This window comes from Ranitomeya variabilis, chromosome 7 (assembly GCF_051348905.1).
Source record: "Ranitomeya variabilis isolate aRanVar5 chromosome 7, aRanVar5.hap1, whole genome shotgun sequence".
Classification (NCBI taxonomy): Eukaryota; Metazoa; Chordata; class Amphibia; order Anura; family Dendrobatidae; genus Ranitomeya; species Ranitomeya variabilis.
In genome coordinates this window covers 202,360,591-202,375,392 of record NC_135238.1, presented here as the reverse complement: position 1 = coordinate 202,375,392, position 14,802 = coordinate 202,360,591, and the positions used below count along the sequence as shown (strand labels likewise).

Below are 14,802 nucleotides of genomic sequence, written 5' to 3'. Positions count from 1 at the left end.
CATCAATTTTCTATTGATCTCAGGAAAACCCTTTTCTCGTTCAAGCGATGTTAATTCACACAACTGCTTGTTTCTTTCGAACTTGACCACACACAATCACAGGCTGATGCTTTAACGTCATCAAATCTCACAATTGGATGCTAAGGTTGTGGAAATTATCGATAGTATGTCAGTACATCATCATTTTCCAGAGGTAATGTGGGGTAATTGGGATTGATAGTACAGACAAGTACAACGACGAAGTCATAGAGTACATTGAAAAGTGTTAACGATATTTTCAATAGCTTCACATCAACTATGTCAAGAGAAAAAGAAGGTTTAATGATCATCATTGAAGTGGTTACTTTATGGGTATGTGCTTACTGAGTCTTTTTGCCGAGTTTTTGGAGCGGAAAATGAACAGAAACTCTCAGAATCCTCAAAACTCCCCAAAAGCTCAGTAAAAAAAGACTCAATGGTCCCATATTCCAAAGCTATGTACGCATAGAGATTTGTTTTAAGAGTTTTGAAGAGCGGATATGCTCAAAAAAATGCCTAAAAAAAGCTAAGTAGACAAATGGAAAGATGGATTTGGATGTGGTTTTTAATTGTCAAAGTAGTTCAAACCATACAATACTTCTTCGTCAGGACAAATATCTATAGTGGTTTGTCCAGATGAAGAAGTGTTGCATGCTTTGAAACGCGTTGACAAATGAAATCTGCTTCCAAATATCCTTTCAAATCCATCTTTCCATTTGTCTACATTTTATCTGCCTTGATGGACCGGCAGCAGCCTTCTGCTCTCACAAGCTAAATCGGGATTTGTGACTGTCACAACCACACAAGATGAGCATAAACTGTTTTTCTGTTTTCTCTCTTTTCTACCAGATAAGACCCTATTTGCGCTTAATTGTCTCCCCAGTCTATTTTTATCCGTAAAAAAGAGCTTGGAACAGTTTTAAAAAGGTCTCTAAAATATAATTCTTTGAAGACTCTTCCTATTCATTTCTATTAAAATTATATTGATGTTCAGTCTTCTGTGCATTTTTAATTATGAATTTATTTTAATTTTGTTTAAAAAACGTCAATCAGATAAAAAAAAAAGACCTGTCAATCCTTCCGTTTGGAAACTGCTCCATACTTTGCAATAGAAGTCAATGAAAAGACAAGAAAAAAGCCACAAAAACAACCTGAATTTCCTTTTGAACATTTTGTAATCACCTTTTAGATGTTTTTGCCTAACAAACTACTAGCGTTTTATTAATTGCTTAACGGATTTCAAAAAGTGAGAAAATCGCCCACAAAAATGCTAAAAAATGTTAAGAAAATTTTAGCAAAAACACCTTCAAGAGAATGTTAACAAAACGCTAACAAAAAACAGCTTAAGGACAAAAAAGGTCTAAAAAACGCTAAATAGGAAACTCCCATGAGGCAGGTTCTGCTTGAAAAACTCATCATTTCTGACCACATCAACAAAGCTCAGAGTGCACATACCGTTCAAGTATGCGCCCAGTGGTCTTTGTGATGTTTTTTATGCTTAAAATTGCCTTCTATTGTAAAGTATGGAGCGGTTTCATAGTGGAAGACGCCTGAAAAGGTTACAGCACGCTTTTTTTTTTTTTTAAATGCTTGGCGCTTTTGATTACCTGAAGCAAATAGAAATGCTCAAAAGATGGAGCATATGAACAGCAAGATTTTGTCAACAGAAATGAATGGGAAGGGTTTTTCATACATTTTTTGAGCTATCTTTTAGCAGTATTTCGGGGTGGTCCCATTCCAAAAAACTCTTAAGAAAACTACGTGTTCCTTAAGGTACCTTCACACTAAACGATATCGCTAGCGATCCGTGACGTTGCAGCGTCCTGGATAGCGATATCGTTGTGTTTGACACGCAGCAGCGATCAGGATCCTGCTGTGATATCGCTGGTCGTTGAACAAAGTTCAGAACTTTATTTGGTCGTCAGATCGCAGTGTATCGTCGTGTTTGACAGCAAAAGCAACGATACCAGCGATGTTTTACACTGGTAACCAGGGTAAACATCGGGTTACTAAGCGCAGGGCCGCGCTTAGTAACCCGATGTTTACCCTGGTTATCAGTGTAAAATGTAAAAAAAACAAACTACATACTCACCTTCGCGTCCCCCGGCGTCCGCTTCCCACACTGACTGAGCGCCGTAAAGTGAAAGTGAAAGTACAGCACAGCGGTGACGTCACCGCTCTGCTGTTAGGGCCGGCGCTCAGTCAGTGCAGGAAGCGGACGCCGGGGGACGCGAATGTAAGTATGTACTGTTTGTTTTTTTTACATTTTACGCTGGTAACCAGGGTAAACATCGGGTTACTAAGCGCAGCCCTGCGCTTAGTAACCCGATGTTTACCCTGGTTACCCGGGGACCTCGGCATCGTTGGTTGCTGGAGAGCGGTCTGTGTGACAGCTCTCCAGCGATCAAACAGCGACGCTGCAGCGATCGGCATCGTTGTCGCTATCGCTGCAGCGTCGCTTAATGTGAAGGTACCTTTAGACATCTCTGCGCAATGATGTTTTCATTGTTAGTTCATTAATTAATTACAAGGGATCTACCTTTCCTAAAAGTAAAAGTATTATCCATTTTGGTCAGTAGACTTTTGGAGACGGCTCATTGTTCTATTGTAGAAGACGATATAACGTTGAACAGGCTGCGCTGCTGTAAAAGAGAGGCCTTTTGTGTTCCAAAATGGTACTTTATTGTTCCAACTTGTTTTGGCACCGTACCGGTGTCTTTCTCATGTTAAGTCAGTCAATGATTTAGGAAATTATTCTTATAATGTAATGCCCTGACCCCTTGCCAATAAAGCTATATCCATGGACTGCAATGGGACTGCAGTGCTTAATGAGCCTGCTTCTAGAATGAACTGTAACTACTGCCATCTAGGGTTGAGCGACCTTTAGTTATTTAGGGTCGAGTCGGGTTTTGTGAAACCCGACTGTCTTAAAAGTCGAGTCGAGTGAAATTGGCCGACCACCGTGAAAAGTCGGGTTTCGGCCGAAACACGAAACCCAATGAAGGAATTTTTTTATTTTTTTTGTTCTCTCTCTCTCTCTTCTCTCTCTCTCTCTCTCTCTCTCTCTCCCTCCTCCGTCCCAGCACAGAAAATTTCGTATTGCACATTCCAAATCCCTACTGCGCACAAGCGATAACATGACGATAGGCGTTCACTCCCCTAAGACCTATGTCATCACTCTGCCCACGCTCATTCATTGGCTGAAAAAATGGCGCTAAACGCGTCATACGAAACGCGACTTTGGCGCCAAGATCGCGTACTGCATGGCCGACCCCGCACAGGGATCGGGTCGGGTTTCATGAGACGCCGACTTTGCCAAAAGTCGGCGACTTATGAAAATGCACGACCCGTTTCGCTCAACCCTACTGCCATCTATCGGCAGAATTTCCCATGAACTATGTTTTATATTGGAGGAGGCTAATGAAAGTGTCTGGTCACGTGCCCCTCCATCAGTAGGAACATTATGAATGGCAGTACTGTTGCAGCACTTGCTTTATTAATGAGGGTCAAAAGGATTGGTCCTGAAATTGCATTAGATTTACTAGTCCAAAGTCCAAAATGGGTAGAAAAAATATATTGAAATGCAGAAGTTACCTGCATGTAACGTGATTTACTAAGTGATCTTTAAACATCCAACTCCATCTCTTGACGGCATTCATCAGAGAGATTTTAAAAGGTCTTATATCTACGAGGAGCCACCCATTAAATGTCCGTTCATCTTCAAATTCCTCAACTTCATCATAAAGTGACTCATAAATATTGATCTGAGGAAACATAACAAATCAATATTCAATAATACATAAAATGCAAGGAACCAGTGGAGAAACATTGGAAATGCAAACCGCCTAATAATAGATACTTCACTATGAGATGTACAGTATGTCGATCCCCTGAATGATAATTATTTTTTATAGAAATCACTCTATGTGCCATCACAGGGCCCCAACATCCTTCCTGCTATCAAGTATGCTTTTTTCAGGAACCCCCCAAAAGGGTGGTCCCCAGTATTAGTAGAAGAGGAATCCATAGAGGATTTGCTAAGCTAAATATGACAGAATTCTGTGGTAATGTGTAACGAATATAACTTTCTAACATGGCTTACACCACATATGTTAGGTGTTTCAGACATTTTTTCATGCTTACTCTACACGGACACGCAGTTTCTTTTGAAAGGGGATATGTCACAACTCTTTGTCGGGTATCACCAGGACCAGTGTCTCCTTCCCTGTTCCTGTTCAACTGATTACTTCTAATGGTGAAGATGCCGGGCCACGTACCTAGCTTTAGCTCCTGAATCTGCCCTCAGTCAGTACCCTTCACCCACCCAAAGAAGAAGAGAGTAGTAGTGTACCGTAATACACTGAACAGACTAACAAGGTAATATGAACAGGGATAAAAGAAAAGAGAAGGGAGTGGCTAACAGGGCACATCTGAGAGCCTTAATGCAGGAAAGCATCCAGGAGCTATCAACTGAGCAGATTAACCCTTGCACTGCAAAAAGAAATTTACACCGTTTAATATGAAGGTGAAGTGATTCTAATCAGTGCAGGAGTAGGAGAAATCAGACGCTGCGGTCTTCTGGCTCCTCTCTGCTGTGGTAAACCCTTGACAGGATATGACTTCACAGGAAAGAAACGTGGCCTGAGATGCCACACACAAAGTGAAAATTTTGCTCTTAACGTAAGCCAACTAATAGGTGTTGTACACATAGACTAGATAGTCCAAAGATACAATTTATCAAACCACAGGAGCCATTTTGATAAAATTGTCTTATTTCCAGACTGTCAAAAAAGTTTGCCTTGTATAAAAATTAGCAAGTCGTAGTAAATCTGTTGCTATATTTGTGGGTGGGAATTTTATGAATGATGGTTTGGGGCAAAGATTTTCCGATAAAGCAATCTATAAAAGCAAATGTAGTAACCCTTATCAGTATGCAGAAGACCTGCAGTGCCCCTATTTTTATATTATGGCCAAAGAAAAGTGATACTAGGTCCCATTCAATATGTAAACTATACAGCAATATTAAATAAAGCCTTATCCACAAACAGAACTGCCATCAGGGCATTGGTGAGCAGAAGCAAGGCGGGGGGTATCAGACTGGGCCACCCTTTTTTTGCTTCTGCTCACTGGGCCCCAGTGGCAGGATTCAGCAGGTTCAGTATCTAAATGTGAATCATCAGATGCACATTCAGTTGAAATCTACTGCTGCACAGGAAGCCACCAGCTTTCTGCATGGCAATAATTATCAGCCGCCAGGAAATCATAGGCCTGCAGCCGATGATGTCACTGCCAAGTGCCGGAGTGTCCATGCTTCAAATGGATGAGGTAGATGGCGCTGCTGAACTGTAGCCAGGGTGGGAGAACATGGGAGAACATATTGGGGCAGGATGAAGACACATGGGGACAGGATGGGAGAACATATGGTGCAGGATGGGAGAACATATGAGAGCAGGATTGAGACCCATGGGGCCAGAATGGGAAAACATATGAGGCAGGATTGAGACACATGAGGCCAGGATGGGAGAACATATGAGGGCAGGATGGAGACATTTGGGGCCAGGATGGGAGAACATGTGGGGGCAGAATGGAGACATTTGGGGCCAGGATGGGAGAACATGTGGGGGCAGGATGGAGACATTTGGGGTCAGGATGGTAGAACATGTGGGGGCAGGATGGAGACATATGGGGCAAAGATTGGAAAAAAATATGGGGGCAGGATGGAACTGTATGGGGCCAGGACAGGAGAAGATGTGGGGGCAAGATGAAGACACACAGGGCCAGGAATAAAACACATAGGGCCAGGAATGAGATACATGGGGGCCAGGAATGAGACACATCAGGGCCAGGAATTATACCAGTGGGGTCCAGAATAGAGTAAATATGGGACCAGTATGTGGGACATTATTACAGGAAGGGACCAGGATGTGGGACAATATTATTGTAGGGGCTAATGAAGGGATATTATTACTGCTGTGATGTATTTTATTTTTGAGGATACTGTTTTCAGTAGGGCGGAGGTCCTGTTACCGTGCATGGCAACACTACGTCGCTTTTTTTCCATAGGTCGCAGTGTTGAAGTTGGGGAAGAATTGGAGAATATGATCTGGAAACTGGAAGAAGTGATGGCAGTCTGCACTGCATGTAGATAAAAAGCAAAGATGAATGTCTTTAACTAGAGACATCAGTGTGTTACCTGTACACTTACACTATACACTACATAGCATACACAGACCTCCTGTTTATAATGTCACTGGTGATACCTGTATTATCCGTACATTGACACTATACACACATACTAATGAGTTACTGTATTACTTGTACACTGACACTATAAACTTTGTACTGTGTACAGAGCTCCTTTGTATAAAGGCACTTATGGTAATATTAGTATTGTGGTTTTTTTATTAATGATGAGTATTGTAGTATTTAGTCACTATGTGATGGTATTATGTGATTTGGTCATGGTGTGGCGGTATTTGTTCCTCGTATGTGGTATTATTTGGTTACTATGGGGTGGTAATCTATGATCTGGTCAAGGTGTATGTATGTATGCGACACATTCCTGTAAAGAAAAATAAATAAAAAATATACCTAAAAAGATTATTTATTATTTTAATATATTATAATATATATATAATTATTATTATATTTATATTATTCTATGCCAGATGAAGAGACCTGAGTAGTCGTGAAAGCTTGCAATTTGTTACCATCTTTTCAGTTAGGCATTAAAAGGTTATAGTAGAGTAGGGCCCAGCCAAATGAGTCTAACTTGTCGTGGTGGCTGCTTAAAATATCTTTAGGCCAAAACAAAAGCTAATGGATATGTATGTGATATGGTGTTCTATTGGAACTGTTAATGTGTGATTGGTGAGGACATTGTGCAGGAGTGGAGATTTTCCAAGAGTGGGCGGTGGGACTGTGGAAGGTTTGAGGGATGTATGCAGAGCTGAGGTGGAGCCTGGGTGGAGTCTCAATGGGGTCTAAAAATTTGCCAGTATGGGGCCCTGAAATTCCTGGTGGCAGCCATGTGAACACGGCAGAGCCACATGCTGCTTTACTGTATGTCACATGTACAGAGCTATTGTCCTACAAAAGCAATATGACATCCAAAGTGCCATGCCATAATTTCTTCTGATGTATGATTTCATGAATCCCAAAACTTCTGTGCCTACATGTGAAATTAGAGGTACAGAAAGAGCCCATTCATCACTTTTGGGGGCCTTTTATAAATGCTACCTAAAGTATATTTCTTACATGATCTCAAGCCAGCTTAGTAGTATTATGTAGTCAGAGTCCTAAACTGTTTCCACCAACGTATGATGATGACAACACGTCTTGCATAGAATGATTTTATGATGCTTTCTGAAGAAAGAGACACTACCTCTCAGATCCTAAACCATAGAAGCAGATGATGAGGCACGAAGAAGCTGATGGTCTCATAAATGGTAAAGAGGCAGAGAACCTGTAAAACACCTCGAAAGATTTTGACCCGTGGGAGATGAGTTTGTTTTCAGGGAAGAAATTGAAAGGCTTTTTAAGAAATTAAAGACAAAACAACACCGCAATCTGAGGACTTCCATGTTGGGGCTTGAATTTCCCTTTAAAGAAGCAACCACCATCCCGACCTAACCCTATAAATCTTTGCTTTACGGAGACAATGAACGGTAGCAAACAATTCTCCTGGAACAAAGGTTAAAAATGTCTTCTCCAACATCCATCTTACTATTCCTCACTCTGTTCTTCTTCATTTAATACAAATTACTCAGAAGAACAGGGGTTATCTACATTTTGGTATATGATGGTTTTCCAGTTAAAACAGAGAGATGATGTTCAGCTTCAGGGCGGCGGTTACCCGTGTATATCAGCGAGAAGCCATAATATTTTCCACTGGATGACAATTCAAATTGAGTCATTTTGTTTCTGCAGCGCTTTACCTGTTTCTTGAAGTGCTCTAACTGCGGAGAACATTCCTGCAGCTCATAATCTGCATACAATTCCATCTCCTCGGTGCTAAGAAAGCGGCCGTACTGGAGGAACTGCTTCATGAATTCAGTTTTATCATCCGTCCACAAATAGCTGTACTTTTTAAAGTGTCTCTGATACTCTTTTACATTAACAATGGTCGAGTGCACCCTTCTCATAATTTCTCCATGCATTTCTTTCAACTCCTCCATCTCATCAACGTCGAGCTACATGCAAGACATAAAAATGAGCTGTATGTGAAAGACTGTGATTATTTTTTTTCCCCAATAAAGAGAGAAATGTAGAAATGTCTCTACAAAGAACAGGAGAAAAAAAAAAGTACTATTCAATTTTCAGAGTGGCGGAGAATTCAATCATAACCGATACTGACCACATTTTTTAGGCTGAAATGGTCTACTTTGAATTAATTAGCATTTCATGCTTTACACCCCAGTAGCGGTGGTGCTGTATACCATAAAATGACAGACAAGATGCCATATTCCACTAAAATATATGCAGAGAGACTCCTTGTACTTGTAGAGCACATATTGCTGGACGCTTATAAATGTGTTTGCACCAAAATTTTGGTGCAAATTTCGATAATCTAATTGTTGTAAATGCCTAAGCCCAATATACCAGTGTTTTATGCATTTATTACACAATTTTTAGAACTTACACCAAAACTTAACCCCTTCACCCCCAGGGCAATTTTGCATTTTATCATTTTTCCTTTTTCCAAGAGCCATCTTTTTATTTTTCCATCCATATAACCGTATGAGGGCTTGTTTTTCTGGCGGCACGAGTTATAGTTTGTCATCAGGATTTTGTGCTTTGCAGTGTTTTTTGGACATAGAGCATGTCACTTCTTTCAGCGTTTTTTCAGCGTGTTTGCAGTGTTTTTCACCCATTGAATGGATGCTAAAAAAACGCTGCAAATAAGCAGGTTGACTTTTTTGCCGCATATTTGCTGCAGAAAAGTCAAGGACAGCAGGATGTGACCTCACAGTCAGCTCCGCTACATCTAGATGGCAGGCTGCATGGTTGCATGATGCATCCATACAGCCTGTCATCCAGAGACACTGAGCAGCAGACCCGAACCCCATTTGCTTGAATGGGGGGGCCAGACAATACAGTGTTTGACAGGCTGTCATATGCATGACAGTGTGGCAAACAATGCTTCTGATCGGCAGTGAAACCATCTCCACCGGTCAGAGAGCCGCGGTTCCCACGCTGTCTAAAGACAGCGGGAGCACTCAGCTGTGATCGGAGGTATAAAGCGCAGCGATACAAATATGTATTTTTTTTTAATTTGTGTTATTTGTAATGGGGCATAAGGGGGGGGGTGATATGAACTTTTGTGTTTTTAATTTTTTTCATGCTTTCAAAAACTTTAAAAAAAACTTTTTACTGTGTTTAATATTACTTAAAGCTGCGATCGTTTGATCGCTTGTGCTAGATATAGGGAAAATCACGATCTCCTGGCTTTCACAGGAGGATCATCATAACAAGCATTGGGATATTCAGCAGACCCTCAGCTGTCATGTCATCCTATCGGTGCCCAGGGATCAAGTGATGTGACAGGCATGCTAATGGGCGTGTGGAATGACATGCTCCCTCGAGGTGCGTGTTAAATGCCATTGTCAGAGATTGACATCACCATTTAACAGGTTCACAGCCACAGTCAGAGCTCCACTCGCGGCTGTTAAAAGCACATGATGGCTGATTAAATCAGCCATCATTTGCTGGGAAAGATCCAGTCTTAGCCTGCAAGCCCGCATCAGATAGAGGGGCACGACATATGACGTAAATGTACATCACATGTCGTGAAGGGACATGAAAAGGGGTCAAGGTTACATTTTTGAACGCAAAGTTGCAAGTCATGTATATCTTTAAAAAAGGCATGGAACAAGTACATTTATGCTGCAATCAATTTGTATTTACATACAGTACAGACCAAAAGTTTGGACACACCTTCTCATTTAAAGATTTTTCTGTATTTTCATGACTATGAAAATTGTGCATTCACACTGAAGGCATCAAAACTATGAATTAACACATGTGGAATTATATACTTAACAAAAAAGTGTGAAACAACTGAAAATATGTCTTATATATATATAATACCACCTGTTAATTCATAGTTTTGATGCTTTCAGTGTGAATGTACAATTTTCATAGTCATGAAAATATAGAAAAATCTTTAAATGAGAAGGTGTGTCCAAACTTTTGGTCTGTACTGTAAATAGTCGAAATTTGAGCTAAATTTGATGTTAACATGCAACATTTCATACATTAGACGCCTGCTCATTTCCAACATAGGGAAGTGAACCAAATAACATGAAAAACGATATAAGCATTGGCTAGTAACATTGAAAAGTTTACATCATGCTTAAAACGTTGCACTGGCATAATTTGCATTCAGTTTATCAATAAGGCCCACATTTGATAAATATGGATTGGCGAAGTACACTAAAAATTTGGAGAAAATTATGCTATCTTTGGTAAAGGTGGGCTATTATCTGAAGACTGGTAGCAGAATTTTATATGTATTAGACCTCAATGACTTTGGGAACTCTATGAATTAATCTAGAATATTCTGCCTGGCAGTACATTATAAATGGGCCATGCAAAAAATGTATGAAAAATTGCAGCATGCTACATTGAATCATTACCAGGGATAAATTGTTTCCTGGTATATAACCTCTCGTGACAGCTATGAGGTTTCAATATTATGTGATGCAATGTGTTCAGTTTTGTGTGTGAGACCTAATACTGGAATTCTTGGTTTCTAGATTATGTTTTGGCATTAGCTTTTGGGTTACGAAGGAATTTTGTAATATTTGTTTCCCACAACAAAATTTACAATTTTGATTTACATGTTTACCCCCTTGGAACGTGGAAAGAGTTCATCATATAAATAAACAAAATTATGATGAAAAAATATTTTTAGACATTATTAGAATGAAGTGGAAGTGTACAATAACAATCTTACAAGTCTGTGTTCTGTTATTAACATGAAGTAGACAGAATGAGTCTGTGCCTGGTGATGGGGAATGATGTTCATATAATGCACGGCAGACCGATTCCAAAAATAGAGAAGAGATATGTCAGTGAAGTTACTTATCCATGGTCAATCTTGCTGTTTCTTTACCCAATAGATTATATGAGAATGGACTGAATTCCGTCATGGCCAAACGATTCAAGCCTGATAGATACAACTTTGATTTTCACAGATTACAGTTTACTGCCTCAGTGTTTTTAGATCTTTTAGCTGAGATGTTTCTCTGGCACAATTAAGTACAATTTTAGCATTTTGTAAGTATTTAACCCCTTTCTGACCTCGGACGGGATAGTACGTCCGAGGTCAGAAGCCCCGCTTTGATGCGGGCTCCGCGATGAGCCCGCATCAAAGCCGGGACATGTCAGCTGTTTTGAACAGCTGACATGTGCCCGTAATAGGCGCGGTCAGAATCGCGATCTGCCCGCACCTATTAACTAGTTAAATGCCGCTGTCAAACGCAAACAGCGGTATTTAACTACCGCATCCGGCCAGGCAGCCGGAAATGATCGCATCGCCGCCCCCCGTCACATGATCGAAGGTCGGCGATGCTTCTGAATGGTAACCATAGAGGTCCTTGAGACCTCTATGGTTACTGATCCCCGGAAGCTGTGAGCGCCACCCTGTGGTCGGCGCTCACAGCACACCTGCATTTCTGCTACATAGCAGCGAACATCAGATCGCTGCTATGAAGCAGAGGCGATCGCGTTGTGCCTGCTTCTATCCTCCTATGGAGGCTATTGCAGCATGGAAAAAGTAAAAAAAAAAAAAAAGTAAAAAAAATGTGAAAAAAATAAAAAAAATATAAAAGTTTAAATCACCCCCCTTTCGCCCCAATCAAAATAAATCAATAAAAAAAAAATCAAACCTACACATATTTGGTATCGCCTCGTTCAGAATCGCCCAATCTATCAATAAAAAAAAAGCATTAACCTGATCGCTAAACGGCGTAGCGAGAAAAAAATTCGAAACGCCAGAATTACGTTTTTTTGGTCGCCGCGACATTGCATTAAAATGCAATAACGGGCGATCAAAAGAATGTATCTGCACCAAAATGCTATCTTTAAAAAACGCTAGCTCGGCACGCAAAAAATAAGCCCTCAACCGACCCCAGATCATGAAAAATTGAGACGCTACGAGTATCGGAAAATGGCGCAATTTTTTTTTTTTTTAAGCAAAGTTTGGATTTTTTTTTTCACCACTTAGATAAAAAATAACCTAGTCATGTTAGGTGTCTATGAACTCATACTGACCTGAAGAATCATAATGGCAGGTCAGTTTTAGCATTTAGTGAACCTAGCAAAAAAGCCAAGCAAAAAACAAGTGTGGAATTGCACTTTTTTTGCAATTTCACCGCACTTGGAATTTTTTTCCCGTTTTCTAGTACACGACATGGTAAAACCAATGATGTCGTTCAAAAGTACAACTCGTCCCGCAAAAAATAAGCCCTAACATGGCCAAATTGACAGAAAAATAAAAAAGTTACGGCTCTGGGAAGGAGGGGAGCAAAAAACGAACACGGAAAAACGGAAAATCCCAAGGTCATGAAGGTGTTAAACATTTCTTTAAGTTTATGCAAAGACTCAATATTTACAGTGTTGACCCTCATTGTTCACGAATTCAACGCCAGCAGCTGTATATCGGTTTCTGGGATAAATTTTGACAGATGTCTGCCCATCCTTACCTAATCAGTGCTTGGAGTTTATCACAATTTCTGTGCTTTTGTTTGTTCACTTGGCTTTCAAGCATTGACCACAGGTTGTCAATGGGATTTGAAAAATGTAAATTTAAATAATTTGTGCACTGAGCCACTTTATTATCACTTTTGCCATGTGACATGGTCTCTGTCATGCTGGAAAAGGCTTTGCTCATCACCAAATTGCTCCTGGATCTTTGGGAGAACTTGTTATTGGAGGATGTTTAGATCCCATTCTTTATTCGTGACAGTGTCCTTAGGCAAAATTGTGAGTGAGCCTCTCCATGGATGAAAAGCTCGAAAGCATAAATGGTCTCAGAATGCTTTACTATGGCAATGACACAGGATTCATGATAACGCTCACCTCTCTTTATCTGGATTGTCATTTTTCCAGATGTTCCAGATTTTTCCAGATGCTTCATTAGAGCAAGTAAATCTCTGTACTTTCTGCAGAATTTCAGTCTGTCCATGATGTTTTCATTGGGGAGAGGTGACTTTTTGGCTGCTCTTCTTGACACCAGGCTGCCTGGAAAATCCTTCATCCCACTATGCCTGAAAATGCACTGACATCTGCCTGCTGCCATTTCTGAGCAAGCTCTGCACTGGTGTTCAATTGATCCTGCAGCTGAATCTTCTTCAGCAGATGTCCCTGGCAATTGCTGGACTTTCTTGGATGCTCTGAAGCTTCTTCACAGAACCTAAACCTCTCTCTCCCTTGATAATCTAATAAATAGTTGATTTAGGGGCTATTTTAAAAGCAACAATGTCTTTGCCTTAAAAGCCCTTTTGATGTAAAAGCAATGATGTCTGCATGTGTTTTCTTGGATGTAACCATGGTTCACAGAGGAATACAATGATTTCAAGCACAAGTCTTCTTTTAAAGCAACCAATCTGCTGTTATAATTTAATCAGCATGACAGAGTGATATAAGCTGCCTTGTCCTTGGTGACACTTTTTTCTGAGCTATCAAGAAGGTCACTGAAATTATGTAAGCAGGGCGTTTTGTGGCAAAGCTTAAAATCACTGGAAATGGGGGTTTTGTGAGTAAGTTAATTTTCATAGCAAGGAATGACCTTGCAATCAATCTGATCACTGAGTTAGAGGCTTCTTTGTTAAAGAGGAACATGCTGGACTATGTAACGAGCGGTGACTGAAGTCGTGCCCTATAGCTGAAAGCCAGAGCTGCCGGGTGGGGGGATAAAGTTCATAGCGTTTTGGGACAAGAAAGGTTCCCTTTAACTTGGAAAGTCCAATAGATGTTATTAGATTCTTATCAGTGGGATGTGTATGTCTTCATCCTGAAAGAATTGTTATCTGATAACACCAACTAGGACTTAACAAAACTTATTAGGTGTCAAATACTTTGATTGCTAATATCTCCGCAACAAAGAGGGAAAATAAAAATAAAAATGTTTTACTCCGCTCTACAGTGGCATAAATACCTGATAAGTGGTTTTCCCCAGATGTAAAGCAACACGAGGTATAAAAGATGCAATTTGAAAAGTGTCCATGAGTAAACCTTCTATGACGGTATAAAAATTGCCACTGATGTCAAGATCCAAGGACGGCGCGAAGCTCATCTCACTTCCATTGAGGAATAGATCCACTTTAAATAGAGGCATATTTTTACATGATGGTTTGGTGTTATCAATCAGGTACTGGAGCGAGCACTTCACAGCTTGGCGCAATCCTTCTAAAATCATGTGGTCTATGTACTCAGTGTATGTCTTCCATTTATCAGAGTGTAGATCGGTCCGAAACAACTGCTGATTGCTCTGCAAAAGTAAGGTAAGTACATGAGCAAACAAACAAAATGCATCCTATGCTACTATAAGGTATATAGTGCATTTATCAGCACATTGCACTATGCCCTTCTATAGAGTACACACATAAACACATCAGTAACGCCACTGGTATATACCGTATTTTTCGCTTTGTAAGACGCTCCGGATTATAAGACGCACCCCAAATTTTGAGGAGAAAAATAGGAAAAAACTTTTTTTAATAAATTGGTGGGGCGTCTTATAATCCATGCGTCTTATTACTTACCAGGGGTTGTTGCTGC

General features: G+C 40.4%; 1 protein-coding gene across 1 annotated transcript in view; it reads right to left on the bottom strand.

The window, feature by feature from the left end:
• Positions 1-13,279, bottom strand: part of LOC143786296 (dynein beta chain, ciliary-like) — a 61,838-nt gene extending 48,559 nt beyond the window's left edge. The window contains exons 1-3 of the mRNA XM_077275566.1: positions 13,067-13,279; positions 7,956-8,210; positions 3,613-3,782 (exon numbers count right to left, since the gene is read on the bottom strand). Coding sequence (XP_077131681.1) covers positions 3,613-3,782; positions 7,956-8,210; positions 13,067-13,279 — 638 coding nt within the window. The remainder of the gene's footprint in view (positions 1-3,612; positions 3,783-7,955; positions 8,211-13,066) is intronic.
• Between the last annotated feature and the right edge of the window lie 1,523 nt (positions 13,280-14,802).